Here is a 27986-nt window from a genome sequence, read left to right as displayed (position 1 = left end):
CAGCAGAAGTGGGCAAGAGACCCACTTCAGGTAGGACGAGCTAAGTGCAAGGGCTCCTGGGAGAGAAGCATCGTTAAGGACGTTTGGGGACAACGGTCACACTATTTGGTCAAAGTCACAAACAAGATAAGGTTTGTCTATCTGACAAACAATCAGAGTCCTGCTGTCACAGGACACTAGACACAGCAACAGATGCTGGAGGTCTCCTTTTGTGTCCATAGAACATCAAGGTGGAAACGCACGCAACACCTCAACTAACACACACCGTACTGGCGTCACTTAGATGGGATGATGCTGTCTGTTCTGAAAATTCCTGGCAGGTACTGAGTGAAACAGATACATGCATTTCTTTCTTTCTTTTTTGGTTTTTCGAGACAGGGTTTCTCTGTATTGTTTTGGTGCCTGCCCTGGAACTTGCTCGGTAGACCAGGCTAGTCTCGAACTCACAGAGATCCGCCTGCCTCTGCCTCCCGAGTGCTGGGATTAAAGGTGTACACCACCAATGCCCTGCTACATGCATTTCTTAAACCTGCTGTGTTTGGTAAATGTGTTTTAAACACAATCATATTAGTATTTTCTGAAATGCAGCTCCCATGTGTCCAGCACACTGTACTGAGAAAGAAACCCAGACAAAGGAAGCTGTCTGTCTCCGATACACTTATTTACTGGTGAGGCACTAAGAGGCAGTGTGGCAAGGGCTTGTTTGCTGTTGCTACAGGGGCCTTACTGCTGGTCCAAGCCAAAGACCAGGGCCTTGATGTGCACAGGTATTTGGGCAACCAAGAATAAAGGACATCACAACACCAGGGAAAATACTTTATTTGCCATTTCTCAAGTTTTCAGCATTTCTGTAACATGCAGTTCAAGTGTAAGTAGAACAGAAAGCACGATTCTTTGAAAAGCCTTTATCAATTACTAGTACTTCACAGCCTATTAACTATCCCATAGAATTTAAAATCTTAACGTTACATTGATTTGTTTATTGTGTAAGTACATGTGTGTGCAGGGGGAATGCATGCATTTCATGGCACACGTGTGGAGGTCAGAGGATAACCTGTGGGAGTTGGATCTCTCCCTCCACCATGTGGTTCCCAGGGACCGAACTCAGGTTATCAGGCTAGGCAACAAATGCCTGAACCTGCTCAATCAGATCACTGATCTTCCTGAAGAATTTTAAATCTTAAAAACAAAAGCATATTGCAAACCTCCAAAATTTAGTTATCTCTAGATTTCTCTGAACAGAGGCTCACTGCATGTAAGGGACCCACAGAGCCTGGAAGGAGGCTTTGCTTTCCAGGTTTTCCTTCAGTCAGTTTGGTTACAGACACTCCCTAAGATGTCCCAGTTTTCCTTTTCGCAGACTTGCGTTGACAGGTCCTCAGTGATGTCACCTCACACAGTGAGGGTTGGCTTTGTGGAGACTGGCCTCCTGTTCCAACCCTCCACCACCTCTGTGAGATCCCTGTCCCACACCAACAGCCCATCTCACTGCAGGACACACAAGCCTCAGACTGTTTCCTAAGTCAGGGACGTGTGCCATTACCGAAAGCTGGCCCAACAGCACACCTGGGACAGGCTTTCTGAGTATGGGCATTTGACCAGCCCCCCGTCCTGAAGTGGGCCCAGCATATCTGCTCCATGGCCACGTGGTAGGCCGGGCGGCAAGGCACGCTTGTGACACTAAGTCTTGGCAAGTGTGAGGTAGGGTCAGCACAGTGATGTTCAAAGCTTGACATCAGATGAGCAGAGAGTATCCAGGCCTCCGTGCCTGTGTGCATGAGTGGATCTTGATCAGAGAAACACCAGAACAGCAGATGGCGACACGACACTGTGACATGGTGCAGACAGATGAGACAGAGGCTTTGGGTACAGACTCTTTTGGATGACGTTTTTGCTTCCAAATGCATATGGCTATCCAAGGGCTGGACAATGGGCACTGAAGACATTGTAGACAGGTGAAGGGAACCAGTGCATTCGATTTGTAAATCTAATTCATCACCCAAAAAGAAGTATTTCTCATGGAAAAATGTCCTTTTAAATATAATAAAATATATTAAAAAATAAGAAACTTCTCAGGAGGCAGCATCCAGGCCTAATAATAATAACCTCATTAGACGTAAATCAGGCCCACCAGCTTGTAAACAGTTTGAAATGAACCTGCTGGATTACATTCTGTACCATCCCTGTGCAAACTGCAACAATGTCTTCTAGAGAAAATAAAACAAACATCTAGTAAATCTAGAGATTCGATAATTCAAAACTATCAATCTTGAATACCAAGATTAAAAGCAGTAGGCTCTGACAAGGCCATTTTCATCAGGGCACGCTTGTAACAACTTGGACTTGTACAGAAGATACATCATTCTGAGGACACAGATGCTATTTTGAAGCATAACTGCAGTGCGATTCCACAGCTTTGGAAACCGCTGGTGCTCACCTGAACATCGTGGACTGACAGAACAGCACGCTTTTGCCCTGCAAACAGGCTCTATGCTGCTTTCTGTAAAGACAAGTCATGCAGGCGTCTCCTAAAGCGGTAGCTCTGATGACCCGCCGTCCCTAATGTCCTGAGGAGCTTCTCCGTTCCTACACGTAGCCTTTAAGCGGAGTAAGGATTTGTTTCATGAATGGACGAGGAAGACTTCTGAAGTCAGCAACAAATGCACACAGCAACCAGCCCAGCTGTCTCCTTTCAGGGTCCATCTCATCCACCCTCCATCCATCTGACGCTTCCATTTAGAAAGGGCCACGCTTCCCACCCGTGACCACTGGTCGTGCATATTCTACAAAGTCATCAATAAGGACAGGCCAGGCTCCTAAAGGAAAACAAACACATTTTTAAAATAAGTCTTACAGCGGGATTTTATATTAAAAATGTTCTTTCCCCAAATCTAACCTCTAAGGAAGCAAACAATTGGAAGCTTATGCAGTTTGTGTCAGATCAATCGCCCTGCTCAGGTCGCTCGGCTCTTCTGCTGCAGGAAGTAGGGCCAGCGAGTGGTGGGTGTAGACCACACCCTCACTGACTGGGCCTACAAGGTGGCCTCTCGGGCCTCAGCCAATTTGTGGGCAGTTAGAACTTGCTGGTTGGGAGTGGAAATAAGTGGACTCACAGCTTCCTAGGGGCCAAGGAGCTTTAATCCTTGGTCACGGGCATTCTCTCTGACTCCTTACCAGACTCCCAACCAAATCTACCCGTGCAGGGCGCCATAGCCACACTGGCACTGGCTGCCTCACATGCTAGCTGTCCCCTAGCAGACAAGTTAGCTTTACCAGGGACAGCATGGCTCCTGAAAACCAAGCTGTCTACATCAACTATCCCTCCTTTATACAAGAAGCTTTCATGAGGCATTTGTTATGGGCACTGTGTTGAGTGTAGAGGACCTACAGATGAGGGACATGATGCTGGATGCTGTTAGTGACAGGGTAGTGGCCACAAGGCATGAAGAGTGAAGATGTCCTGGACCAAGTCCAGGTCAGCTACATTTGGAGGGGAGACAAGGTACCCAGGATCAGGCCCCTCTCAGGGAGCAGTGCTGCTGTATGGGAGAACCTTAGTCTCTAGTGTGGGGTCCTCTGGCATTAGGGGGAAATATGCATGGACTTACAATAACATTTCCAATCACTCTAACCAGGTTTTATATGGTTCTAGAAGATGACAAGGAAGTAAGTCAGTATACTGCTCTCATCCCTGTGGGTAGGTGGGTGGCCCTTCTGGGTCCGTGTCTGGCCCTCACTCTGGAGGTAGTCCATTAGCATCCACAGGAGGCATGAGCATCTCTGGTAACCCTGAGAAGTCCTACAACTTCTAGTACCTTCTTCATCGTAGTTAGACAAATCATCTGCAATCATGTTTCCAAAATCTAGGAGAAGGTTCCAAGTATCCCTTGGAATTGATCTTTTGTGATGCTCCTAATACATAAGAGAAAAACATCCACCAGGTTAAGGTTCAGATCTCAGCGCTCAGATATGCCAGTGGCTGGGCACACTGCATCTGCAAGTGATCCTCCTTAGCGTGACGCGGAGTACAAACTTACAACCAGCACAGGTGAAAGCAATAGTCCTTTACAGCAAGTTCGTGTGCTATGTGCCGTAAGTCCAAAGAAAGAACACTGCCTCATTTTAAAATATTTTAAATATTAAAATTATACACTGCTGTCTGGTTAGACAGAAGGCCAGGCTCCAAATATCTTTCCCTCCCCACTTCCCTAAAACCTGTTCAGAGATGATGCAGGACAATATGGAGTCCTATTTCTACTTATTTCCTTATATTTATACTTTTACATATCAGGGATTTCTTGAGGGAGTTGTGATACTTATCTAAAATACCTTTGTTACTCAATATTCCAGTCACAAAAACAACAGGAAAACGAATACAACATCTGTACCACAGAAAGGCAAGTTCTGAAGCAAAGCTGGGCCTCAGTGGCTCCTGTCTCTACAGGCTGTCCCCACGTCACCTACAAAAGCACTCATTTCCTTGAACTTACCACTGTCATGCCAGTTTTCACATGCATGTAACATGTGTGTATGCTATCTTTAATTTTTCACATTTATCTATTTCTTTTTTTTAAATTTTATTTATTTATTATGTATACAATCTTCTGCTTGCATGCCAGCAGAGGGCACCAAATCTCATTCAAGGTGGTTGTGAGTCACCATGTAGTTGCTGGGAATTGAACTCAGGACCTCTGGAAGAACAGTCAGTGCTCTTAACCTCTGAACCATCTCTCCAGCCCCATTTATCTATTTCTATGCATGTGCATGCGTGCCTGTGTGTGTGCATGTGCGTATGTGTGCATGTGTGTGTGTGTGTGTGTGTGTGTGTGTGTGTGTGTGTGTGGTCAGTTCTCTCCTTCCACTATCTGGGTTCTAGAGATCAAACTCCAGGTGTCAGACTTGCTGGCAGCCATCTTGCCAGGCCTTGTCTTGTGTCTTTATTTTGAAGCCCGTTTATTTATTGGCCTTACTCTTTAAGAACTTCATATGGTATATTAGAACATCAGCTGCTAGACTACCAGTCGTTCTTACAGTTTGTCCCCACCAACATTAGGTCTGAAAGTTCTCGGCTGCCATGCCAATCTAGCTCTGCCGCTCTGTTCTCTGTTCTACTGCGGAATCTCCTCATCCTTCTCAGTCCTCCCGTCAGTGGCACTGCGTGTGTTCTAGCATCCTGCTGACTCCATGATGTGGTAGCATCTTCTTAGTCCTGCACACAAGGCTGTGGAGCTCTCTGGGCAATGTCTTGTAGTTTGGGTGTAATCCAAAGATTAGAACTTGGTGAAATAGGCCAGTAATCCTAGCTACTTAGTAGGCGAGACAGGAAGATCCCAAGTTCAAGGCCTGCTTGAGTTCAGCAAGACCCTGCTTCAAACACAAAGTGAGCTGGGGTCGTAGTTCAGCTGTAGAGCACCTGTCTAGCATGCAGGAGGCTGCAGATTCCATCCCATGTATCACGAAATGAGTAGAGGAGGAACTGGGTGCTGCTTTATCAACCACTCAACATCGGAGAAGTAACATGACCCATGATGGGATGAGCCCCTTGACATGAAGACCACAGGCCATGCTCTCAAATGCTACCACTAGATAAGGAAACTGAGGCACACAGGAGCAATATGTCCAAGGCCACCAATCTTGCCATGGCAGAGCAGGGTGCATGGCAGCTGGGGTCACAGATGGAGAAGAGGAGGGGGTGCGGCCAGCCTGGTCACAGGGTGTGCCGTGGGAAGCATGACCTTCTTCCACGGTTGTGACAGTGCAGAAGGTCTGGGCATCTCTGTTGTCACCAGGGCCGTCTTTTGTGGATGCAGGACATGTCCTTACGCTCTACTCATTCAGAGAGCTCACAGCTACACTGGCTGTCCCCACAACACAGGGTCCAGCACAGCCACAATGCCTTCCTTATGGTACCCCATAAAAGTCTCCTGTCCGTCTTCGTGTGGCAGAGTCGATTTTAAAAGTGTCAGGTTACAGACACATGTGATGACAGAGCACCTCTGGTCCACATCTAGAGTCCAGAGCAGTGCGCAGCTAGTGTGTTCTTGCATGGATTTGAAGTTCCTCAATAGCGCTGCAGAGTGATTGGGTTTAGGAAGTCCTCAGAAGAGACGGCAGGTTGAGAGCTGCTGAGATCAGCTGTAAGCTGATGGAGATCATTCTAGAAAAAGCAGCTGGGTATAGAACAGCCTCAGAGAAGCTGCCACCTGTAGCAGGCTCTGCTGCTGTGCTGAGGCGTTCTGCAAGTGGCAGACCTGTGCCCCCCGCCTTTCCATCCATCCTCTATTCAGATGACTGTGTTCCATCTTAGCATCTTACTTATTTAAAGGTTTGTGAGACAGAATCGCACTGTGTAGCCCTGGCTGGCCTGGAGCTCACTATGCAGACGAGGCTGGCCTTGAACTCACAGAGATCCACTGGCCTTATCCTCTGGAGTGCTGGGATTAAAGGCATGTACCCCAATACTTAGCATTTTAAATAAGAAACGCTTCTTCTTGATTGGGCACACAAAGCAAGAAACAGTCACTTACCAGAAGAAATGTGTTCCAAAGATCTAAAAATTTAAACCTTCCAGACAATACTAACTTCCAATATGCAACGGCCATTTCTAAATCTGTCGGAGAGAAATGGGAATGGGGGAGAAAAAAGGAGGGAGGGAAGGACAGAGAGAAAGAAAGAGAGTGATTAATAAATCTCCCTTTTTCCCCTATAGAATAAGAATAATTACTTGGCAATCTTGCCCAATCTCTATGCAAGTGTTTCTGGAAATGACATGTAATCTAAATTTATAAGTCTGAGGAAATTTCTTAGGAAGCACTTGTGTATTATTAGGACATGCAAGTAGTTGCCCCCAGTTAACTAGTTTTGGGACTTGCATTCCATGTGTGTCAGACATAACTGTGCCTGATCCAATCTATTATTACTATTAGTGTAGATCAGTTATTTAGAAAGCAGGCCGCTGCTCTTTCAAAGTGATAAGCTGAAAATTAAAGGCCTCATTTCTAAGGGAGGGATCAGTTTCCTCCAGCAGACCTGCCTCATGGTTGTGTGAACTAAGGCAGACCTGGCTGTCTTAGAACTACCAATTCTCAAACAAACAGGGACTCCAAGGACTCTGAATTTCTCACTGCACAGTTAAGACAAATTTCTACAGATGATAGAGAAAACTGTTTTCACTGCTACAAAGATTAAAAATTTGGGTTATTTATCAGTCAAAGCTAATATCCTCTCCCTCAATTAGAAAACCGTGAGTACTTCACCATTCTTATAATTTTGGTTGTGAGCCTAGCCTTTAACGGCTGAGCTACCCCTCCAGCCTGTACTTCACCATTCTTAAACACATCTATGCTATAAGGTTTAGCTAAAGCTGTGTATCTAATGGAAAATAGACACTAGGTTTCCAGGAGGCTCTGGGACAGACTCTTGTCAGAGTTTTCGGGACTAGCCGTCTGCTCCCTGCAAACATTTCATACTTCTTTTTATATGCTGGGCACAGCAAGCCTATTTCTAAGCCTGACTATTTTAATCATGATGAATATTGCTCACCACAGGCAAAAAAAAAAAAAAGGTAACTATGCCAAAATAATCTCCTAATTTTTGCACGTATGTCAGATAAAGCAATGTGAAAAGCAGACCAACAACTACATTAAGGGAACAGATTAGTTTAAATGTGACACCCACTCTCCAAGACTTTCTCCTGAATCTGGTTTGATCCCACCTGGAGGGAAATGATTGATGTCAGGGCTCTAGCTTGAGACTTCCAGGGTCGATCACTACTAACACTGATAAACGAGAGACAAATGGCTAGTGACCAACACTGGATAGGATGCTTATTCCCTACGGGCTTATAGGGTATGCTGCAGGCCCGATCCGTCCTAAGTACCCTGGAGTCTCCATGGAAGGAGAGTGTCAGAGAGGTCCAGTCAAGGCGTGTGGAGGGCTTGCTAGGCCTTACCTATGGGACCCGCAGTGTAATGCTAAGACGATTAGTCTTGTCCTGCTTATAAGTCTACATCCTTATCCCTTAGGAAGAACATTAAGTGAGATCTAGATTCAACTCATCTTAATGATGTAAAGCGCTCACACTGGGAAATGGAGGAGAACCTGAGGAGGAAAGAAAAATAAAGTTTTATGGCATACTTTATAATCTAGTTGAGTCTGGGTTAGTCTTGGTCCTAGAAACCCTTCTTATAAAGTACCTCATCTGGAAGTGCATGAGTCACATGACTATAAGTAAATGCATAAATTTCCAACATTTAATAGCCCTATGTAAAACATGTCACAATATCCATGTGAACTTGGGCCACCTGCAAAATAACAACTACAAAATTCCCCAACAGTAGACCTCCAGACTGAAATCAGGGGCCATAGTTACTTTGTAATGAGAACGTTCTGGCACCAATTTCTTTCCAAGAACCTCTAACAAGTCCAACTCTTGATTAAGAAAATGCTAGAAGGCAAGGCTAGTTAGAATTACATGTGTGATGCTCCACTAGACAAAGCAGCACCCTCTGTTCAGAAAAAAACGTAAGTTAGTGTGAAACTATTTCCTCAAAACTCAAGATCCTCCAAGCTAGCTGATTTCCCACGGTAGCGGCATAAAATCACTTAAAAGTTTCCGTGCTGAAACTAAGTCCTAAGTGGAGATGCGGCGCAGCAGTTGGGTACTCACCCTAGCACGTGTGAAGCTCTGTGCAGACCGAACATGGCCAGGGAGGCTGGGCTCAGGAAGAAGGGCCTGGCCGTGCAGGACGAGCAATAGCACGGCAGAGTCAGGCCTGCTCTTAACACAGCACTGAGCCTTGAGGAGTGACCGAACCTTCCCTCAACCATTGAGCTGCCACTCCAGTCCCTAACATCTGCTCACAGACAACCTAAAGCCGGAGGGAGCCCAAGCCCAGTCTTCCATTAAGTTTCTAGAAAACTCCAGCAGTGTGCTCCTGTGAATTCTCATGATGCTGAATGGGTGATCAGGGTCTAAATTAAAACAGACTGCAAATGTAACAGCTACCTCTTCTCAGTTTCTTAGGAAATGGGGTACAGGAGAGAAAGATAAGTCAAGAGTTTTAGCCTCCCAAAGTAAAAACTCCACTCCTAAAAGTAAGGATGCTACAGAGGTGGCACACACCTTTATCCCAGCAACCAAGAGGCAGAGGCAGGCAGATCTTTGGGGAGACTGAGGTCAGTGAGAATTCATCTAAAAAAAAAAGTCTGGAGACATAATAGGTCAGCAGTAAAGCACATGCTTGGCATGTGTGAGGTCCTACATTCAATCCCGACCTTTGGAAAACACATCCCTTAAACATGATACACATGAATAGGCAGAAAGTTCCAAGCTATCAGTACATGCCACAAACAGATCCACAAAGCAGGTCAAAAGTATAACTGTCCACTTTCAAATAAGCAAAAGAGCACTAAGAACAACTTAAAGATTAGGTTAAGGGACCGTGTTGGCTTTTTTTTTCATGACGACTTGACACAAGTTCGAGTCATTTGGGAAAAGGAGACCTCAACTGAGAAAGTGCCCCAAAACTAGCCTGGGTGACATTTTCTTGACTGACGATTCGTGTAGGAGAGCACAGCTCAGTGTCGGTGGTGTCGCCCCTGGGGAAACAAATGAGCACGCCAGGAAGAGCAAGCCGTAAGCTGCACTCCTCCATGGCCTTCAGTTGCTCAGCTCTGATTGCGCTGCATGCTGAACTGCAAGCCGTAAGATGAAACAAACTCCTCCCTCCCCAAGGTGCTTCTGATCACGGTGCTTTATCACAGCAACAGAGGCCCTGACCAAACAGGGACAAAACCCAAGAACGAGAACCAAAGGGGAACTGTCCCGGAGATCTTAGGACAAAGTGTCCCTGAGCACATGAGTTCAGATGCATAGGAATTGGGAGGAAGGACTCGCAGACAGGTGGTTGTCAGTCTCTGTGAAGACCAAAACTGAAGGAGCAGGGTGGTTGATAAAATAGGATTAATTCAACTCTATTTTCGGAGGGAGGGGGGACTGGGATGGCTGGGACGGGGATGGGGTCCCAGTGGGGAGTGGTCAGCAGCTCCTCCCTGAAAGAGCAACTACAAACATGAAGCCTACTGATTCTATTGCTACCGTTATGCTCTGCCACCAAGCACAAGAAGGGACATGCACTCACGGAGAAGTACGGAGAAGCTTAAATTGTAGCCACAGTCTGCAATCTGCGGCCAGGATCAAGAATGTCAGTGCACAACTACTGAGACAGCTCTGTTTGTAAAGGTGCTCGCCACTGCCAGACTGGCCAGAGCTTCATCCCGGAACCCACGAGGGTGCAAGAGAAATGACTCACAAAGGTGTCTTTTGACCTCCATGTGGGTCATATCCACCCTCCCCCTCTCTCTCACACACACAAATTGCAAAAAAAAAATAAGGCTGCCATCATAAACCAGTAGCTACCGTGGAAAGCAGTATGAAGGCTCCTTAAAGAATAAAAACTAGAACTAGCATATGGCTCAGGTGTACCACTCTTGTGCATATGCCCAGAGGAATCAAATCAGCTTACAGTAGAGACTGCTTACCCACATTTACACTGCATGGCTCAGCAAAGCTGACGGGTACCCATCAAAAGGAATGTAGAAAACATGCTATGCAAACATAGTGTTAGTAAGTCCTGAAGAACAAAATCATGTTTTCAGGAAAACAGAGGGAACTGGAGATCATATTGAGTGAAATAAGCTAGACTCAGAAAGACACATTTTATCTTATATGTAAAATCTACATTTTCTTTTAAAGAAATGGGCTGGGCATAGTGCCACACACCTTTAATCCCAGCACTCAGGGACACAAGCAGAGGCATGGGGGATCTCTCTGAGTCTGTGGTCCAGGCTAGCCAGAGCTACCTAGAGAAACACTGAGTCAAAATAAAATAATAAAAATTCACTACAGTGTGAGGATCAGAGGATTAGGAGGTGTGGCCTTGTTGGAGGAAGTGCGTCACTGGGGGTGGGCTTTGGGGGCTCAAAAGCCCATGCCAGGCCCAGTGTCTCTCTGCCCGCTGCCTGTGAATCAGGATGCAGAACTCTCAGTACTCTCCAGCACCATGTCTGCCTGCACACAGCTATGCTCCCCGCTGTGACGATAATTAACTAAACTCTGCACTGTAAGCCAGCCCAAGTAATGTTTTCCTTTATAAGAGCTGCTGTGGCCATGGTGTCTCTTCACAGCACTAGAACAGTGACTAAGCCAACCAGTAAGAGGGGAATGGGGACCAGAAAAGGCAATATTGGAGTAAATAGGCCAGTGTATATTATATACTGTATAAAAATTTCACCATGAAACCCATTATTTAGTACATTCAATATATTCTAAAATAAGAAAAGAAACACCAGCATGAGTTCTACTTGTCAAAGAGGTATGGGAATAAAGATCAACCAATCATTAACAGATACTAGTAGTTATTAGGCACAGTACTGAGTCTAGTATTGAGACTACATTTTTCAGGTCCTGGTCTAGATGTCTGAAAGGCAGGGATGATGGCTGTGGACTGGTTGGCAAGATTCTTGCTGCCCCAGTCTTATCTAACACCTAAATCCACCATTAGGATGGCTATTGCTCTGGCTCAGATTTTTACTTTGTACCAATACCACTGGAAACAGTCAAAATTCTAATGTCACCAGGATCTTGTAGCCAATGCCTTGGTCTCCAGACATATTGCCTTGAGGACCTTTGGCCTCCTTTCTCCACCAGGAAGGCTGTGCAAGAGCTTTCCCAGGCATGCACGGATTGGCCAAAGAGCTGTGTCGCCTGGCTGGCTCCTTTATCTGTTAAACAAAGACTGGCCTCTAAAAAGGGGTGGAGGGGCTTCAGAGAAGACTCAACAGTTACCCAATGGTTACCAGTAACTGACAATTACAGTCTCCAGCACCCACATGGCAACTGACCGCCATTTGTAACTCCAGTTCCAAGAGGACATGACAGCCTCACCTGGGTGCATGCAGTCAAATCACCCAAACATATAAAAATAAGTCTCAAAAAACTTAAAAATAAGAGGAGCAGAATACAGGACACCTGCCCCCTTCCTTACTTCCATGACCCGTGACACACAGTGCGCTTTGCTATGCTTTCCTCCTTAGGCACGAGGACAGATCCTGCAGTACCGAGGTCGGGATACACCTGACCACAGCAAGTGTGCCTCAATCACCTCTTGACTAGTGCTGCCCTTGACGGTGCTTCATGACCCATGAGTGTGGGTCGCGTCTCGTTTACCCGAATCTCTCCTTTGGCTTTCATGCTGGAGATGGAAGCCAAGGCTGTGTGCAGACTGAGACGCCAGTCTACCACTGCACCACACCCCTAGCATCTTTTGGACAGGGATCAATACATGGTTTTCCCAGCAGGTATCTGACAGGAAGCGATGGCATTTCTGCCTTCTGAAATTCCAGCGGATCTATTCAGACAAGTTTCTAAATGCAACTCTGAAGGCTCCTGAAGCACTCATGTGATCTCAGAGGGGGGAAAGGCCATTTCATATGCAGATGAGCCTGGAGGAAAAGGATGGCTGGCCATGGCCAGGTCACTAACTTTAAAACATCAACACCAGAGAAAACAAGCAAGACGAGGAGGCGGCCCTAAGGGACTGCCCTAGGAAGTGTACGAAGAACATCTCTTGGCCGCCTGAGTCTTTGGACCTGTGCCACGCTGGAGGAGGAGGAGGACGGGGACGGTGATGACTACAGGACAGGTAGGGGGCGGGGCAGGAAAGACAGGTGAGAAGACACAGGTGCCCACTGTGCACAGGCGTGTGATGGTGGCGGGACAGGCACTGAATGTGAGGACTTGCACCAGGCTTCCACCTGTCAGGACACCCCCCTCTCTAACTCCCTGTGCAATTTTTAGCCCTCGACGGTACTGCTTCTATTCACCAGTTTTAGCTTCTAAACACACCTTTTTGTTTTTTTGTTTTTTTTCTTAAGACAGGGTTTCTCTGTAGCTTTGGAGCCTCTCCCGGAACTCGCTCTGTAGACCAGGCTGGCCTCGAACTCACAGAGATCCGCCTGCCTCTGCCTCCCGAGTGCTGGGATTAAAGGTGTGCGCCACCAACATCCAGCTCTAAACACACCTTCTAATATGTAAGATGTTTCATATAAATACACAAGGCCTTTTACATACCCCAGGCAAGTTAATCGTAGGTTGATATGGGTTATTCTTAGGAAGAAACTAGCTAGAAATAACCCAGTACTCAGATGCAGAACTAAATAAAACCCCAAATAAATCGAAACTCAAACTGGAGTTTTCAGTTACAAACTCTCCAGATGTGCACATCTGTAGTGAAGTAGAACTGACAGCCCCGAGAGGAGCTTGGTGCACAGCAGAGCGGTTCCAAGGCCTGGCGGGCAAACCACCACGCAGAGAACAAGTCCCAAACATTCAGACTTGACTGCAACAGAGATAACACGAAACACAAACTAGTTCATATTTTAAGTTTAAAATATTTACATTTAGAAGCCGAGAGACATTATCAATTGATATTTCCCGCTATGTGAAGAATAAGTAGAACAAAGAAACTAAGACAGAGAAGGCATCGTCACAGCCGTCTGTGCTGGAATCACACTGATTCTGCCCACTTACAACAGGACACAGATCTGGCCCCTTGCAAGCCTGGAGTTCATACTCACCTAAACCCTTCTGCCCAGGGTTCTTGGCGAAGGTGAAGGTGAACTGGTAAAAGTCTTTAAACTTTGCCGAATCCTTCAGCTCTAGCTCCAGCTTGGGAAGAAGAGCTTTCAGTTTCTCTGTGCTGTCACACCTGCGACAACAGAGAAGGGCTTGTTACTCGTGATCTGCGGGCTCGTCACCCCTCATTTCCAGAGACCTCACCTCCCAGGCGCCCTCGCCAGTGCCGTTAAGATCCTGTAGTGTAGAGCTGTGACAGCACTGAAGTCTCTGGCTGTGCACACTTTATGTATGCACATGCTGTTTGCTTGTTTTTGAGACAGGGTTTCTTGGTGTAGCCCAGGCTGTCTTGGAACTCACTCTGTAGACCTCTCTGCTTTGTGATTTGTATGATGAGAGTTCTCATTTATTATTTATTTTTGGCACAAACACTACAAAATGAAGCCCTTTCTTTTTCACGTTTATTTGGTGACAATGCAAAAGTCACTCTTTTGCATGATCATAAAATTATTTTCTGCGTTATTTATCAGAGGTTAAATATCTTTAGCACATTTCAAACCACTTGAAACTGATTTTCATGTATGTTGTGACAAAATTAAGCAGGCTTAGAAATCATCTTCCTTTTATGAAGCTCTTCACTAGAGCTTGTTTAAGACCTGGGGTTTCTTTTCATCAAGTTTGTGAGTGAAGCCATCACAAGTTTCCCTTTTGAAGTTATAAGTTACAGATGCTGGTAACAGGAATGAGAACGTCCCCCATAGTCTCACATGCTTCAACAGCGGGTTCCAAGTTTTTTACTTATTTTTTTGTTTTGTTTTGTTTTGTTTCTTGGCCTTGAACTCAGAGATCCACCTGTCTCTGCCTCCCACGTGCTGGGATTACAGGCGTGTCCCACCACCACCTAACTCAGCAAGGTATATTTTAAAAACCATTTCTCTATTTCAAAGTGGCTGCCAAGTTTACTGGCATAAATTTGTAATGTCTGCCACTTCTTTAAGTTATTTGATTTTATAATCGTCTAAAAAGCAACAAGCTCCTGATTTGCTGATTAACAACTTTTTTTTTGTTGTTGTTGTTATTATTTGTTTTTGAGACGGGGTCTAACTGTGCAGCCCTGGCTGGCCTGGAACTCTGTAGACAAAACTGGCCTCAAATTCAGAGATCTGCCTGCTTCTGTCTCTGCCTTGAACTCACAGAGATCCACCTGCCTCTGCTTCCCAAGTGTCTGGCATTGAAGGCGTGTGTCACCAATGCCCAGCAATCCTGCTTTTTGTATTTTCCTCCTGCTGACTCTCCTCCTCATCTTCAAGTACTGGAGACTGCTGTGGGATAGTCCTTGGGTACACTGTGAATATGTATTCCTCTCATTGGTAATAAAGAAGCTGCTCTGGCCTATAGCAAGGCAGACGAAGGCTAGGCAGGAAAGTCAAACTGAAGATACAGACAGAAGGGTGGAGTCAGAGAGAGACCAGCAAGTCTCTGGAGAAGCAAGATGTACTAAGGAACAGGTAAGGCCACAAAGCCACGTGGCAAAACGTACATTAATAGAAATAGGTTCATTTTCGTTGTAAGAGCTAGACAGCAATAAGCCTGAGCTATGGGTCAAACAATTTGTAGTTAATATTAAGCCTCTGAATGATTATTTAAAAGCAGCAGCGGGACAGAGCAGAACAGAGAAACCTCTGTTTACAGGAGACTGAACCCAGGGCTTGGAGCGTGCTAAGTTCTGTCATTATTATCCCGCCTTTCCAGTTCTATTTTTCTACTTAGGGATGGATGGATATTGTGCTGGCTAGATATGTTGAGTTGACAAAACCTAGCATCATTGGGGAAGAGGGACTCTCGATTCTGAAAGTACCTTCTTAAGACTGGCCTAGAGGCAAGTCTGTGGGGCCTCGTCTTGGTTAGTGACGTGGGAGGCCCACTGATGTGGTGCCATCCCCGGGGAATGTGGTTTGCATGGTATAAGAAAGCAGGCTGAGCAAGCCATGGGAGGTCCATGGTTTCTGCTTTAGGCCCGGCCTCCAGGCTCCTGCCTTGTTTGAGTTGCTGCTTTTGGCCATGATGTTTGCTCACAGATAACTTTGTTAAGTGCTCACTGTTTTCTTCTTTCTGAGAGTCTCAGAAGCAGAGTTCTACACGTGTTTGACGCCAGCACTGTCTTCATCATTGTGCTGGCTACTTTTTATGTCCACCTGACACAAGCTAGAGGCACCTGAGAGGAGGGGACCTCAATTGAGCAAACGCCTCCACAAGGCCCAGTCGTAGGCAAGTCTGCAGGGAATTGTCTTAATAAGTGATGTAAGTGTGTCCTCCAGGGACAACTTTACGGGTTTTCAGCTTTTGAGCAACTCAAAACAATTAAGTATCAACAGTGAATGAGTGTTACAAATATTGGCAAGTAGAACATGCTGGCCTTTATACCACCTCACAAAGTAGCTCAATAAGTTGGCTTTTTTTTTTTTTTTTTAGTTTTTTTGAGACAGGGTTTCTCTGTATTGCTTTGGAGGCTGTCCTGGAACTCACTCTGTAGACCAGGCTGGTCTCAAACTCACAGAGATCCGCCTGCCTCTGCCTCCCGAGTGCTGGGATTAAAGGTGTACACCACCAACGACTGGCTAATGTGCATTTTATTTATTTATTTTTTTAATTATTTTTATGTTATGTGCAATGGTGTTTTGTCAGCATCTATGTCTATGTGAGGGTGTCAGAACCCTGGAACTGGAGTAACTGACAGTTGTGAGCTGTTATGTGGGTGCTGGGAATTGAACCTGGGTCCTCTGTAAGAATAGCCAGTGCTCTCAACCGCTAAGCCATCTCTCCAAATCCGTAGTTCAATAAGTTTAGCAATTAAAAATATTTTCATTTACTTCTCTGTCACATCTGTTAAATGAGAAACATCTTAAATCATTAATTCTAACTCTGTTGGGTAGAACAGAGAAACAAAAACCAAAATGGTATTTTATTGGAATTTAATACAACCATATAACAAATTATACATTTAGTATAAAATATCATAAGTGGTTAAATTTTTACCCTGCCATTCACTGTTAATTAAAACTTGGAAGAATGTTAGTTTTAAAATTTTTAGTTTTACTCTTAGTAACTTAAATTATGTACATGTGCGTATGCACACTCACACATGTGTATATGCATGCATGTGTTGGGGTCAGATCCCCTGGGGCATGAGGCACAAGCAGTGGGTGTGAACGGCTTGACGTGGGAGCTGGGGATTGAACTGTGGCCTCTACAAGAGCACTGCAAATTCTTAACCACGGAGCCATTGCTTTCCTCAGCCCAAGGGGAGGGATTTAAAATTTAAACAATAACAAGATTTAATACAAATAAAGATTTTTATCAAGTAGATAAAAACTTGAGTTTGAAAAGAAACCAGAGGTTCATAATACACAAAGAAAATACAAAATACATGTATGTGAAATTAGTACTTGTAAGTAGTGGAAAAATGATCCAAGTGTCTCTCCTACTCAAAAATTTAAATTGAGAATGATGTACTTACCCAAGCTCTGCCATGCCATCCACAAACTCCTTTTTGCTAAATTCACATTGAGTGGCAGCCCTGAACTTCCACGCTATGACCAGAACACTAATACTGGCAGGGTCCAGGTTCAAATCATCACAGAACTGCTGAATCCCATCAACTCCGATTTTGTTTTCATCCTGTGGGTCTGTTGTGAAATCAGGAGGGAAACATCATACTACATTGAAAAGCAATCCTAAAATGCTGGTTGGAATCATGCTACTCTGTTAATACATAATAAATGAACAACCATTTTCTATTAAGTATGAAACAAATAAAGAGCATTAAAACCTACCCAGAAAACAGTTGTATTCTTATGATCTAGGTTTCCGGGTTTTAGGGAAAGAAAAACCCACTGAAACTCTTGTGAAGAGATGTGGCCATCAAGAGCTCATTAGTGAGCGCAGTGGAGGAATGCTTGCATTTGTGCTTGGGTTCTAACATCAGCACCAGAGCCAAAACTCTGATCTAATTTCTAGCTGAGGATGGAGCTATGGGCTCCCAATGTCCATTTATACACTAGGGATCAATACTGATCCACTACCAGAGACCCCATAGACTGCCCAGGCCTCCTAACTGACACCCACGTACAGTATTATCTTTATAAATGATGCTAGCAAAGAAACTGGTGTGTTGCACACATGGGCATGTACATGAGGAGGCTGGCGGTTAACCTCAGTGCTTTCCCTTACTGCGCTCCACGTGTTGTTTTTAATGTTTTTACTTTATGTGTATGAATGTTTTGCGTACATGCTTTAAACCATGTGCATGCCTGTGGCCAGCAGGAGCCAGAAGTAGGTGTTAATTCCTCTGGGCCTGGACTTACAGTGGGTTGTGAGGCACCACATAGATGCTGGGAGCCAAACCCCAGTCCTCTGTAAGAGCAGCAAGTCCTCTTACCTGCTAAGCCATTTCTCCAACCCCACGTCTCATTTCTTGAGACAGCATCTCTCACTGAGCCTGGAGTATGCAGCTTTGCCTACATTAGCTGGCTAGTGAGCCAGCCCCTGGGATCCATCTGTGTTCCCTCTCCTAGGAGTGAAGTTACTGGGGTGTGCCGCTACGCTTGGCTTTTATGTGGGTGCTGGAGATTTGAACTCAGGTCCTCATGCTTGTACAGCAGGGTTTTTACTTGCTGAGCCATTTCTCCAGCCCTACTACTCTACTCTAAATGATGCACTTGTTGTCTCTTAAGATAGGATTTTGTGTTGCCGGGTGGTGGTGGTGCACGCCTTTAATCCCAGCACTCGGGAGGCAGAGGCAGGTGGATCTCTGTGAGTTCGAGGCCAGGCTGGACTGACAGCCTCCAAAACAATACAGAGAAACCCTGTCTCGTAAAACCAAAAAAAAAAAAAAAAAAAAAAAAAGATAGGATTTTGTGTCTATCCTAGACTGGCCATGAATTTGCAGAAATTCTCTTGCCTCAGCTTCCCAAGTGCTGGGATATGCCACGATGTCCAACGGCAAAGGAAAATTGATGACAAATGAAATGAATGAAACTAGACATCTTTCCAACTGCACTATACCCCCCACCATGCTTATGGGACAAAGGTTCTATTACAAAACAAACAAATAGCCAGGCAGTGGTAGCACACGTCTCTAATCCCAACACTTGTGGGCAGAGGCAGGCAGATCCCTGTGAGTTCAAGACCAGCCTGGTCTACAGAGCAAGTTTCAGCACAGCTAAAGTTGTTACACTGAGAAACCCTGTCTCAAAAACCAAAGCAACATAAAAGCCAAAACCAGCCTGAGGGGGAAATGCATTAACAGGTACAGTACAGCTGCAGCAGCAGCCTGCAAAGTAGTTGCCTGCCTGACTGTCCTCAGCATGCATTCACTGTACCGGAGGACAGGGATTGAGGGCTTAGGTGAAGGCTAGCCTGTTAGCCATCTTTTGACTCCCTCCCTCTTCTCCAGCCTTTCTGCGAAGGAGGGTGGGCTCTAGAACAACCACTAGAAGAGGGCATCTGGAACTTGGTCACCCACTAGCATCACTGGTGCTGCCCATCCCTCTAGCGTCACTCGTGCTGCCCATCCCCCTAGCATCACTCGTGCCGATCACTGTAGAGCGTCTGTCAGCTTTGCTGCCATTTCACTCCTTACCTTTGTACCTGCCATATAACTGCTCCAGCTTCTTCTGGTCCACAGTGCTCTTCATAGACTCTCGGTGGAACGCCTCTGGGTTTTGGAAGAAGCTGTCTGTAGCCTCGTCTAGTTTCCACTCATTCTGTGTCAGGCAGTAGATAGCAGTTTTCTCGCTAGCCTGGGTGCATGCCATGAACTGGCGGACTTTGTCCTTCTGAGTTGATTTAAGTTTATGCTTTGGGGTGAAACAAAAAGGGGGGAAAGCCAATGAAGTCCTGTTTGCTCAGCCTGTTTTCTTTTTGTTTAAGACAGGGTTTCACTGTGTAGCCCTGCTTGTTCTAGAGTTCACTCTCTAGACCAGGCTGGCCTCAAACTCACAGAGATCCACCTGTCTCTGCCTCCTGAGTGCTGGCACTAAAGGCGTGTGTCACCACTGCGTGGCATGCCTCTATTCTTTTTTTTTTTTAAGATTTATTTATTATGTATGCAGTGTTCTGTCTGCATGTATCCCTGCAGGTCAGAAGCGGGCACCAGATCTCATTACAGATGGTTGTGCGTCACCATGTGGTTGCTGGGAATTGAACTCAGGACCTCTGGGAGAGCAGTCAGTGCTCTTAACCTCTGAGCCATCTCTCCAGCCCGGCATGCCTCTATTCTTAACACCTAGATTTTAACTGGATTTATTTTTCTTGTTGGACTCAACTGTCAGAATAGCAGGAACCAAAACCTCACTCTTCATCAGTTCAAAAGACTGTACAGTCGTCTGAAAATGGAAATGATAGCATCTCTATAGTAACAAAATTTTAATCGCCAAAACTAATGAAAATCAACCTTCTATAGAAAATATACTATAAGCCAGGAGTAGCGGTACACATCTGTTCTCCTAGAACTTGGGAGTCAGAGGTAGGATGACTCAGAACAAATTAAAGGCCAGCCTCTATGCAATGAGTTCTAAGGTAGCCATGGGCTATACTGGGAGACCCTGTCTATAAATAAGTAAATAAATAAGCAAGTTAGTCAAGTACAGTGGTGAATACCTTTAACTGCAGCACATGGGAGTCAGAGGCAGGTGGATATTCACAGGCCAGCCTGGTCTACAAAGAAAGCTCCAGACCAGCCAGGGCTACGTAGTGAGCCTGTCTTAAAAAAAAAAAAAGAAAGAAAGAAAGAAAAAAGAAAAACATTTTCTTATTTACCCAGTTCCCTTTGTATAAAATATAGCTTTATTTTCCTTTTAAAACATTAGCATATCTGGTCCTCTGTCAACAACACAAGGTTCGAGGCCATCACAGGGGCCCACCTGCAGAGTCACTAGCTTCCATTAAGTTCAGGCTCTAGTGAATAAGGAGACAATGGACAGCTTGGAAGCATTACTGTTTTATGGCTTTTCTAGTTTAAAAGCAGGATTGTGCCGATGGAAATACACAAACAACTAAGAGTTACACTGGAGGTAATAACGAAAGTGCTTATGAAGAAATGAAAATGATAATACTATATGTGAGATGAAAAGTAGGACAGAGGCTGTGGGTAGGAAATAAATAAGAACACTGCCAAGTAATGGTGCTATATATAGTCTATAGTGAAACAGGAGAGCATCTTCACATTTGCAGACTAACATGGCTACTTCTCTAAGGTAAGACGTGATTAGCTCATTTCCATAAATCAATAAAGAGTCCATAATATGCAGGTTTCTTTATTTGGCAGTCTGGGGATCAAACCCAGGGCTTCGTGTACACTACCAAAGTGCCATACCACAGTGGTGTATCACCAGTCCTGAGGCGTTTTTCTAAACAAGAAGCTTTATACAATAATAAAGGAAGAATTTTTACTTGGAAGGACTACACTTATCTTGTACAAATAAAGATGAGAATTTATAGCAACACAGAATAAATTTCAGCTTACAGAAATATATAATGGATAGCAAGATGCTGATGAAGAAATAAAGGGAACAAGGAAGGAAAGGGACCAGGATAACATACATGCATACCATGTACAATACATGAAAATGGGCTGAAAAAGCAGGCTCCAAGCCTCCTGGCTGCCACAGCAAGGAAAACGTGGTTAGGTTAGGAAGTCTCTTGTAATAACATGGAAAGATCTACCAATGGACCCGCCTTAGTCCTGTGCTCCCGGCCTGTGAATATCTACCTGCCTCTGACTCCCATGTGCTCCCGGCCTCAACCCTGAGGGAAGCGATGCTCATGGCCCCTTATGGAATAAGACACGTGCAGTGTCCCCTGTAAGACACAAATACCAACAACAGAGCATGTCCCAGAGTTGTTCTAAGGCAAGACGAATGCTCCTGTCAAAACAGCAGTGTTGACCCAGCAGGCAAGTAAGATGATAAAGCGCAAACACGTCAGCTTATGTAGGCGCTGCAGATCCTGGGTGCTGAGACCTTTGGGGGCTCACAATGACAGAACCGACTCTAGAATGCCACCAGTCTCATTCGCTCTTCTTACTGTACTCAGGAGAGGCCTCTAGGACTTTGTGATTGTGATATAAAAAGAGGATGAACACATAAAGATGAAGACTTTAAAAAAATACAGAACACTTATTGTGTCTTCCTTGGACGGGGCCATGCTAATCTTCTCTATATGGCTCCAATTTTAGTATATGTGTGCTGCCGAAGTGAGTACAAGAACTTATCTTTTACAATGCTGGACAGTAAGATATTTTCATAGATGTAAGGAAAAACAAACAAACAAACAACAAAAACTGGTTCACTATTGCAACCCCTCCTCCCAAAGACAGGTCTCTCTGTGTAGTCCTGCTTATCCTGGAACTTGTTGTGTAGACCAGGTTGGCCTGGAACTCACAGAGATCCACTTGCCTCTGCCTCCAAGTGCTGAGATTAAAGGCGTGCGCCACCACCTCCTGGCTGCAAATGCTTTAAAAAAAGATTTTGGAAACTTTATTATTTTCATGTGTTTTGCCTGTTTATTTCTGTGCACCATGTGTGTGCAGTATCCACAGAGGCCAGCAGAGGGTGGTGAATACCCCAAGATTGCAGTCTTGCTGGAGTTCCAGCTACCATGTGGGTGCTGGGAATCGATCCCAGGTATTCTGAAGACCAGCCAGGTACCCTTGACAGTTGAGTCATCTCTCCAGGTCCCACTGTTACCAATTCTAAAATACATTTACTTTAAAATCTAAGAGAATATATATTCGGGCTGGAGAGATGGCTCAGCGGTTAATAGCACTGACTGTTCTTCCAAATGTCCTGAGTTCAATTCCTGGCAACCATATGGTGGCTCACAACCACCTTGAATGAGATCTGGTGTCCTCTGCTGGCCTGCAGGCAGAAGGCTGTATACACAATAAATTAATAAAATATTAAAAAAAGAGAATATATATTCTTCTAAATTTCTGACATGGTAAATTCTGATGACCACTATTACTTATATACTAAAAATACACAGGGTTCCTGAGACAAAGGCATAGACAGTGAATATCATATCACAAGCTACAGTCATACAGTCTCTCGCATACACTCAGATTTGTAGAGTAAAAGTCAACAGTTCAAACACTATGTACATGCAAATAAAACTTTATACAAGTCTGGCTTGTTGGTTCTAATCTGCTGCTCCAATATAGGTTTTGGGTGAATATATTCTACATAGTATTCCTTAAAATTGAGCCTTTAAAAATAATGGACAAACAGTCCAAGGTACATTATTGGCTGAGTTTAAGTTTAAATTAGGGCAGATTTTATACACTATTACAGTTATCTGACAACTGATAGAAACAGTATCTTTTTATGAATCTGACAATCTCCCTAAGGGAAGACTAGTAAAGCCATCAATACTTAAACAGTTTTAGGAGAAAGACAAATTCCCATCCCCTAATGGGCCTCTATTAAGAATAGACATGACATCTTTATTGTGATAGCCATTAGCGCTAGATTCTAAACTTCTGTCATGGTTATAAAACTAAATTTGGTATATGTGTATAGAGTATCATTCAATCAAAAACAAAAAGAATGAAACAATGACAAATGATACAATGTGACTCTCAAAAACACTGTGCTCATTGAAATAAGTCAGACACAAAGGGTCACATTGTATAGAAAATGTTATATGCTATATGGAATGTGCAGAATATGCAAATCTGGAGGTTAGTGAATACCAGGGGCTGTGGGGGAGGGAGGAACTGGGATGTGCTTATGGGTACATGGTTTCTTTGAGGTGATGAAATGTTTTAGAACTTAATAAAGGGGGTGGCTGCACAATATTGGGACTAATCTAATCACTATAGATTTGTACACTAAAAATTTCAACATAGCAAGCAAGAACCTCTAAGACTATCCACCAGTTATAGCCCCTGGAACAGCTGTACCATGTGACAAGTGTAATATCACAGAGTTACATATCAAGAAACTGTAGACACCTGGAAGACAGCATGATGCCTGGTTCTGAGCTATATGCCTCCTGAAGTCACCTCTGTAGGCCCCTCCCAGTGTATGACACCTCAGCTTTATCTAGGGCAGTGGTCCTCAACCTTCCTAATGCTGTGACCCTTTAATACAGTTCTTCATGTTGTGGTGAGCCCAAGCATGAAATTATTTTGCAGCTATTTTATAACTGTAATTTTGCTACTGCTATGAATTGTAATGTAAGTATCTGATATGCAGGATATCTGATTTGTGACCCCTGGGAAAGGGTTGACTTCCAAAGGGGTCGTGACCTACGGGTTGGGAACCAGTGATCCAGTGCAAAGAGCGTATGTGGTAGACAGACACCAGGCACTCAAGAGGTGCTGAATGACCTCCACGTTAGTCAAAGAGCGGGCAGAGTGCAGACCGGGAAATAAACAGATCTCCCTCCAATCTATTAAAATCGAACTATCTGTACAGGATACCCCCCACCAACTGCAGACCTCAAGGGAGGGCCAAGGTGCTTGGCCAGCAGGAGCGGCAGCAATACCCATGAAGGAAGGGCAAGGCGCTGACAGCACAGACATAGTTGGATGTTAGCCTTTACAGACTTAGGCGTTAACAAATGATATCCTAGGGGGCTGCAGAGATGGCTCAATGATTTAAGAGCACTGGCTGCTCTTCCAGAGGACCCAGGTTCAATTCCCAGCACCCACACGACCACACACAACTGTCTGAACTCCAGTTCCAGTGGATCTGATACCTTCACACCAATGCACATAAAGTTAAATAAATTTAAAAAAAATGATATCCTGATGCCTGCATAGAAGTGTAAGCCTTTGCCAGGTGTTGGTGGCGCACGCCTTTAATCCCAGCACTGGGGAAGGCAGAGGCAGGCAGATCTCTGTGAGTTTGAGGCCAGCCTGGTCTACAAGAGCTTGTTCCAGGACAGCCTCCAAAGCCACAGAGAAACCCTGTCTTGGAAAATAAAAACAAACAAACAAACAAAAGAAGTGCAAGCCTTTAATCCCAGCACTTGAGAGGCAGAGGATAGAGACAGACTGATCTACACAATGAGTTCTAGGCCAGTCAAGGTTACATAGTAAGACCATCCCCTCCCTTCCCCCTCTCCCAAAGTGCCTGGCAAAGGGGCTCAGTGTGCTCACTGCACAAGGCTGACAACTTGCATCCAATCTCCAGAACACACATAAGGGCGGAAGGGAAGAGCTGATTCCACAGATGTCTTCTGACCTCCACATGTCCGACTCATAATAAAAATATTTCTTATAAGATTTATTTTTATTTTATGTACGTGTTTTGTCTGCAGTCTGGTACTCATGAAAGCCAAAAGAGGGTGACAGATCCCCTGCAATTGGGAGTTGGGTGGGTGTTGGGAACTGAACCGAGGTCCTCTTCACTGCTGAGCCATCTCTCCAGCCCCAATAATAAGTGTTTTTAAAAAACATGATCAACAGCTAAATCTAAAGAGTTTTACACTAAAAACCAGCTAAGAGAAACCAGGTGATGGCAGTACATGCCTTTAGTCCCAGCACTTGTGAGGCAGAGGCAGGTGGATGGGTCTCTCTGTGTTTGAGGCCAGCCTGGTATACAGAATGAGTTCTAAGACAGGCACAGCTACATAGAGAAACCTTTTCTTAAAAAACAAACAAAAACGACAACAAACAAACAAACAAACCCCAAAACCAAAACAGCTAAGAGAACTCAGGTTGAATGGGAAGAAAGGGGAATTGGTAATACCTTTCTAAAGAAAAATGGCATACAAACTAAAAATTTACAGGGAAATAAAAAAGCTCCAAGTACAGCCATGTAAGCAGACGAGAAATTCATGCGGAGGTTTACTCAAGCAAGTGACTTTAGAGAAAGCTTAGCATGTCATAGGAACCAAAGAACTAGAGCGAGTTTTCTGCTTCATTATTTTAGTGTTTAAGATGCACAGAATTTTTAGTGCAAGTTTTCCGTTTATTTGTTTTGTGTGCATGTGCTGAAATGTGTTTGGGTGTAGGTCAGAAAACAACTTATACTGTTGGTTTTCCTTATTTACCACATGGATTGGACTCAGGTCATCAGGCTTGGTGGCAGGTGCCCTCACCTGCAAAACCATCTCACTGGCCCCTAAAATGTACAAAATTCTTGAAATAAAAACTGGGAGAGTTCAGATGACCTCAAGAATTGGCTAGTATGATTAGAACTATTCCTGAAAATGATGTTTTAAAAGAGATTTGTTTTATTTGAGAACACACATACACATGTACCCCACAGATGCCAGAAGAGAGCATCAGATGCCCTGAAGCTGGAGTTATGGGCAATTAAGCTCCCTGACGCCGATTCTGGGAACTGAACTCAGATCCCCTGAAAGAGGAGCCACAACTCCTAACTGCTGCGCTATCACTTCAGCTCTGAGCGGTAGATTTAACTATGCTAACCCTTCTGGTCAATTAAACTTGCAACAAAACATTTCATTCTAAGAAAACCATCTCAAGAAGAAACTAATGAATTCCTTTTGGTGCATGCTCTGCCTATCGTTTCCAATGGTTCATCTGCACCACTTTCTGATGTTTCAAAACCCCATTTACTGTAGACCACCGTTAAAAGCGCCTGCAACTACTGACTAGTTTCCACAGTCTCACACGGAGCTCAGCACAGAGCTTCACAGAAGCTGTTCCAAATTGTTTCAGTGATAATCAGTGAGATACACAGAAAACAGAACAGGGGACCTTCTAAACAGCGGAAGCTTGGACGGAATGGAACAGGTGACCTGAACATCGGAAGCTGGCATGAAAAAGCTTCAAACATTTTTTGTGTTATCTTGTGAAGAAATTTAGGCAAAGGGTGTTCCTACGTAAGATTTTAAAAAGCATCTGTAGAATGTCCTTCCAGGGACGCTTAGCAAAATACCTCCTCTTAGGGTCAACTTACAAAGGGCTCACAGGACAACCGTTTGGTCAAATAAATCTGTGGCCCACTTTAGGGTGACTGTACTTTGGCATGTGCAGGCCTGGAGAGTGTGTCGTCAAATCCAAATGCTTCCGGATGTTCAGCCTGGGATCCCAACTTGTCCTTCCCAAATTAAGTTCCTGTTCACATGCATAGGTGGCCGCTGGGGTCTGCTAGCCGCTGATCGGAAGAGTCCCGCTGCTCTTCTCAATCATCTCTTGGTTTCTGGGTTCATAAAGTTTTCCAGCCTCGCCCTTCTCGGCACTCGCTCCATCCCTTCTTGCCTCCACCTAAGAGGTCCTCAGCCCTCTGCTCTTCCCCTACACAAACTCCAAGACAAGCAGACATCGCCCTAGGGACAGAGGACGAAACTCTGGGGTCCCATCCGCCCGCAGCCTCTCAGAGCATGGTTACCCCGAGGTCCAAGGAATGGGGTTGTCAGGCGCCCCTCCCGCGGTCTAGGCCCCTCCCGACTCTACTAGGCTAACCCTCCTCTCCCTCGGCGTCCTGCCCGTCTCCCGCGTCCCCAGGATCCCCAGCCTGATCGTGGCTTTGGAAGCGAGCGGACAACTGGTGACATCCTCCGCCGGCGCCAGCTGCGCGGACCGCAAACCGTCCTCGAGCCCCGCAGAGCCCCGCAGAGCCCCGCGCACACCACCTTCCACCTCTTCCCGAAATCTCCGCAGACCGAGAGCTCGCCGGGCTCGGACAGCTCCGCCCCAGTCGGCGTCACTGTCCACTCAGACGCCGGTCGGCTCCGCCCATCAGGCAGGTGTCACCCGCCGCACTCGCAGCCGCGTCCGGCCCTCCTGTCCGGTCAGCCCTGGGCCGGGCACTGTCGCCCTCCCCGAGACCCAACTGGGCTCCCCAGACGCTCCAGGCAGGGCCATGCCTCCCGGAGTCAACCGCGCCCCTCCCTCCACACCCCGGTGGAGACAGCGGGCCTCCTCCGTCCAGTTATCCTGAAGCCAGCACGGAGCGGTGACCTCCGCGCCCGGCTGCGGCCGCACCTGCCAAGCGCAAACCCAGCCACCTACCATGCTCCCCAACGCTGCCGAAGCGGCTTCAGGCTTCTGCGCAAGCGCACGCCGCTCTCCGCCCCGCTGCCGCGGCCGGCCGCAGGTTCTCTGCGCAGGCGCAGTATGCTGACGCTCACTTTGGCAGACTGTGAGGCTCGCCCAGGCTCCCGCTCTCCGCGTGCGGTGCAGACAGGCTGCCCTTCAGGCCAGGGGCACGGCGTTTTGTGCAAACCGTTGACTTCTCTTTCGGAGGCTGTTGCGGTTGTCTGGCTTTTAGGCTACGCGCCCACTGGAAGGAGACTGGCCGACAGGCTCTAAAAACTCCAATTCCCGGCGTACACCGCGCCGCGCAAAGGCCGACGGAGCTGTCCACCGGCA

General features: G+C 45.6%; 1 protein-coding gene and 1 pseudogene across 4 annotated transcripts; both read right to left on the bottom strand.

Moving 5' to 3' along the window:
- Positions 1-802: 802 nt before the first annotated feature.
- Dcun1d2 (defective in cullin neddylation 1 domain containing 2) lies at positions 803-27741 on the bottom strand. 4 transcript variants are annotated; one of them, XM_013122448.3, is made up of 7 exons: positions 27627-27741; positions 19278-19494; positions 17154-17322; positions 13639-13769; positions 6528-6610; positions 3816-3912; positions 803-2816 (listed from the first exon to the last, which is right to left on the bottom strand). In XM_013122448.3, exons 1-7 carry the CDS (start codon positions 27627-27629, stop codon positions 2737-2739), a joined length of 780 nt encoding a protein of 259 aa, XP_012977902.1. In that variant the 5' UTR covers positions 27630-27741; the 3' UTR covers positions 803-2736. The 4 variants fall into 4 exon arrangements, with proteins under 4 accessions (XP_012977902.1, XP_005082683.1, XP_040589309.1 ...); XM_005082626.4 differs by lacking the exon at positions 27627-27741 and adding an exon at positions 26572-27282; XM_040733375.1 differs by lacking the exon at positions 27627-27741 and adding an exon at positions 21408-22073.
- LOC121135200 lies at positions 21799-21898 on the bottom strand (annotated as a pseudogene).
- Positions 27742-27986: the final 245 nt, after the last annotated feature.

This window comes from Mesocricetus auratus, unplaced genomic scaffold, assembly GCF_017639785.1.
Source record: "Mesocricetus auratus isolate SY011 unplaced genomic scaffold, BCM_Maur_2.0 Super-Scaffold_100031, whole genome shotgun sequence".
Classification (NCBI taxonomy): Eukaryota; Metazoa; Chordata; class Mammalia; order Rodentia; family Cricetidae; genus Mesocricetus; species Mesocricetus auratus.
The sequence above is the reverse complement of the archived record's forward strand: the minus strand, read 5'-3'. Positions and strand labels throughout refer to the sequence as shown.

Excerpts from the sequence above, each read along its gene's own strand:
- Dcun1d2 (XM_013122448.3), bottom strand. Across the intron at positions 6,611-13,638 it reads CCCTGGGCAGAAGGGTTTAG|ATTTAGAAATGGCCGTTGCA; the intron begins GTGAGTATGAAC and ends TCTCTCCGACAG. Across the intron at positions 3,913-6,527 it reads TTTGGAACACATTTCTTCTG|GAGCATCACAAAAGATCAAT; the intron begins GTAAGTGACTGT and ends CTTATGTATTAG.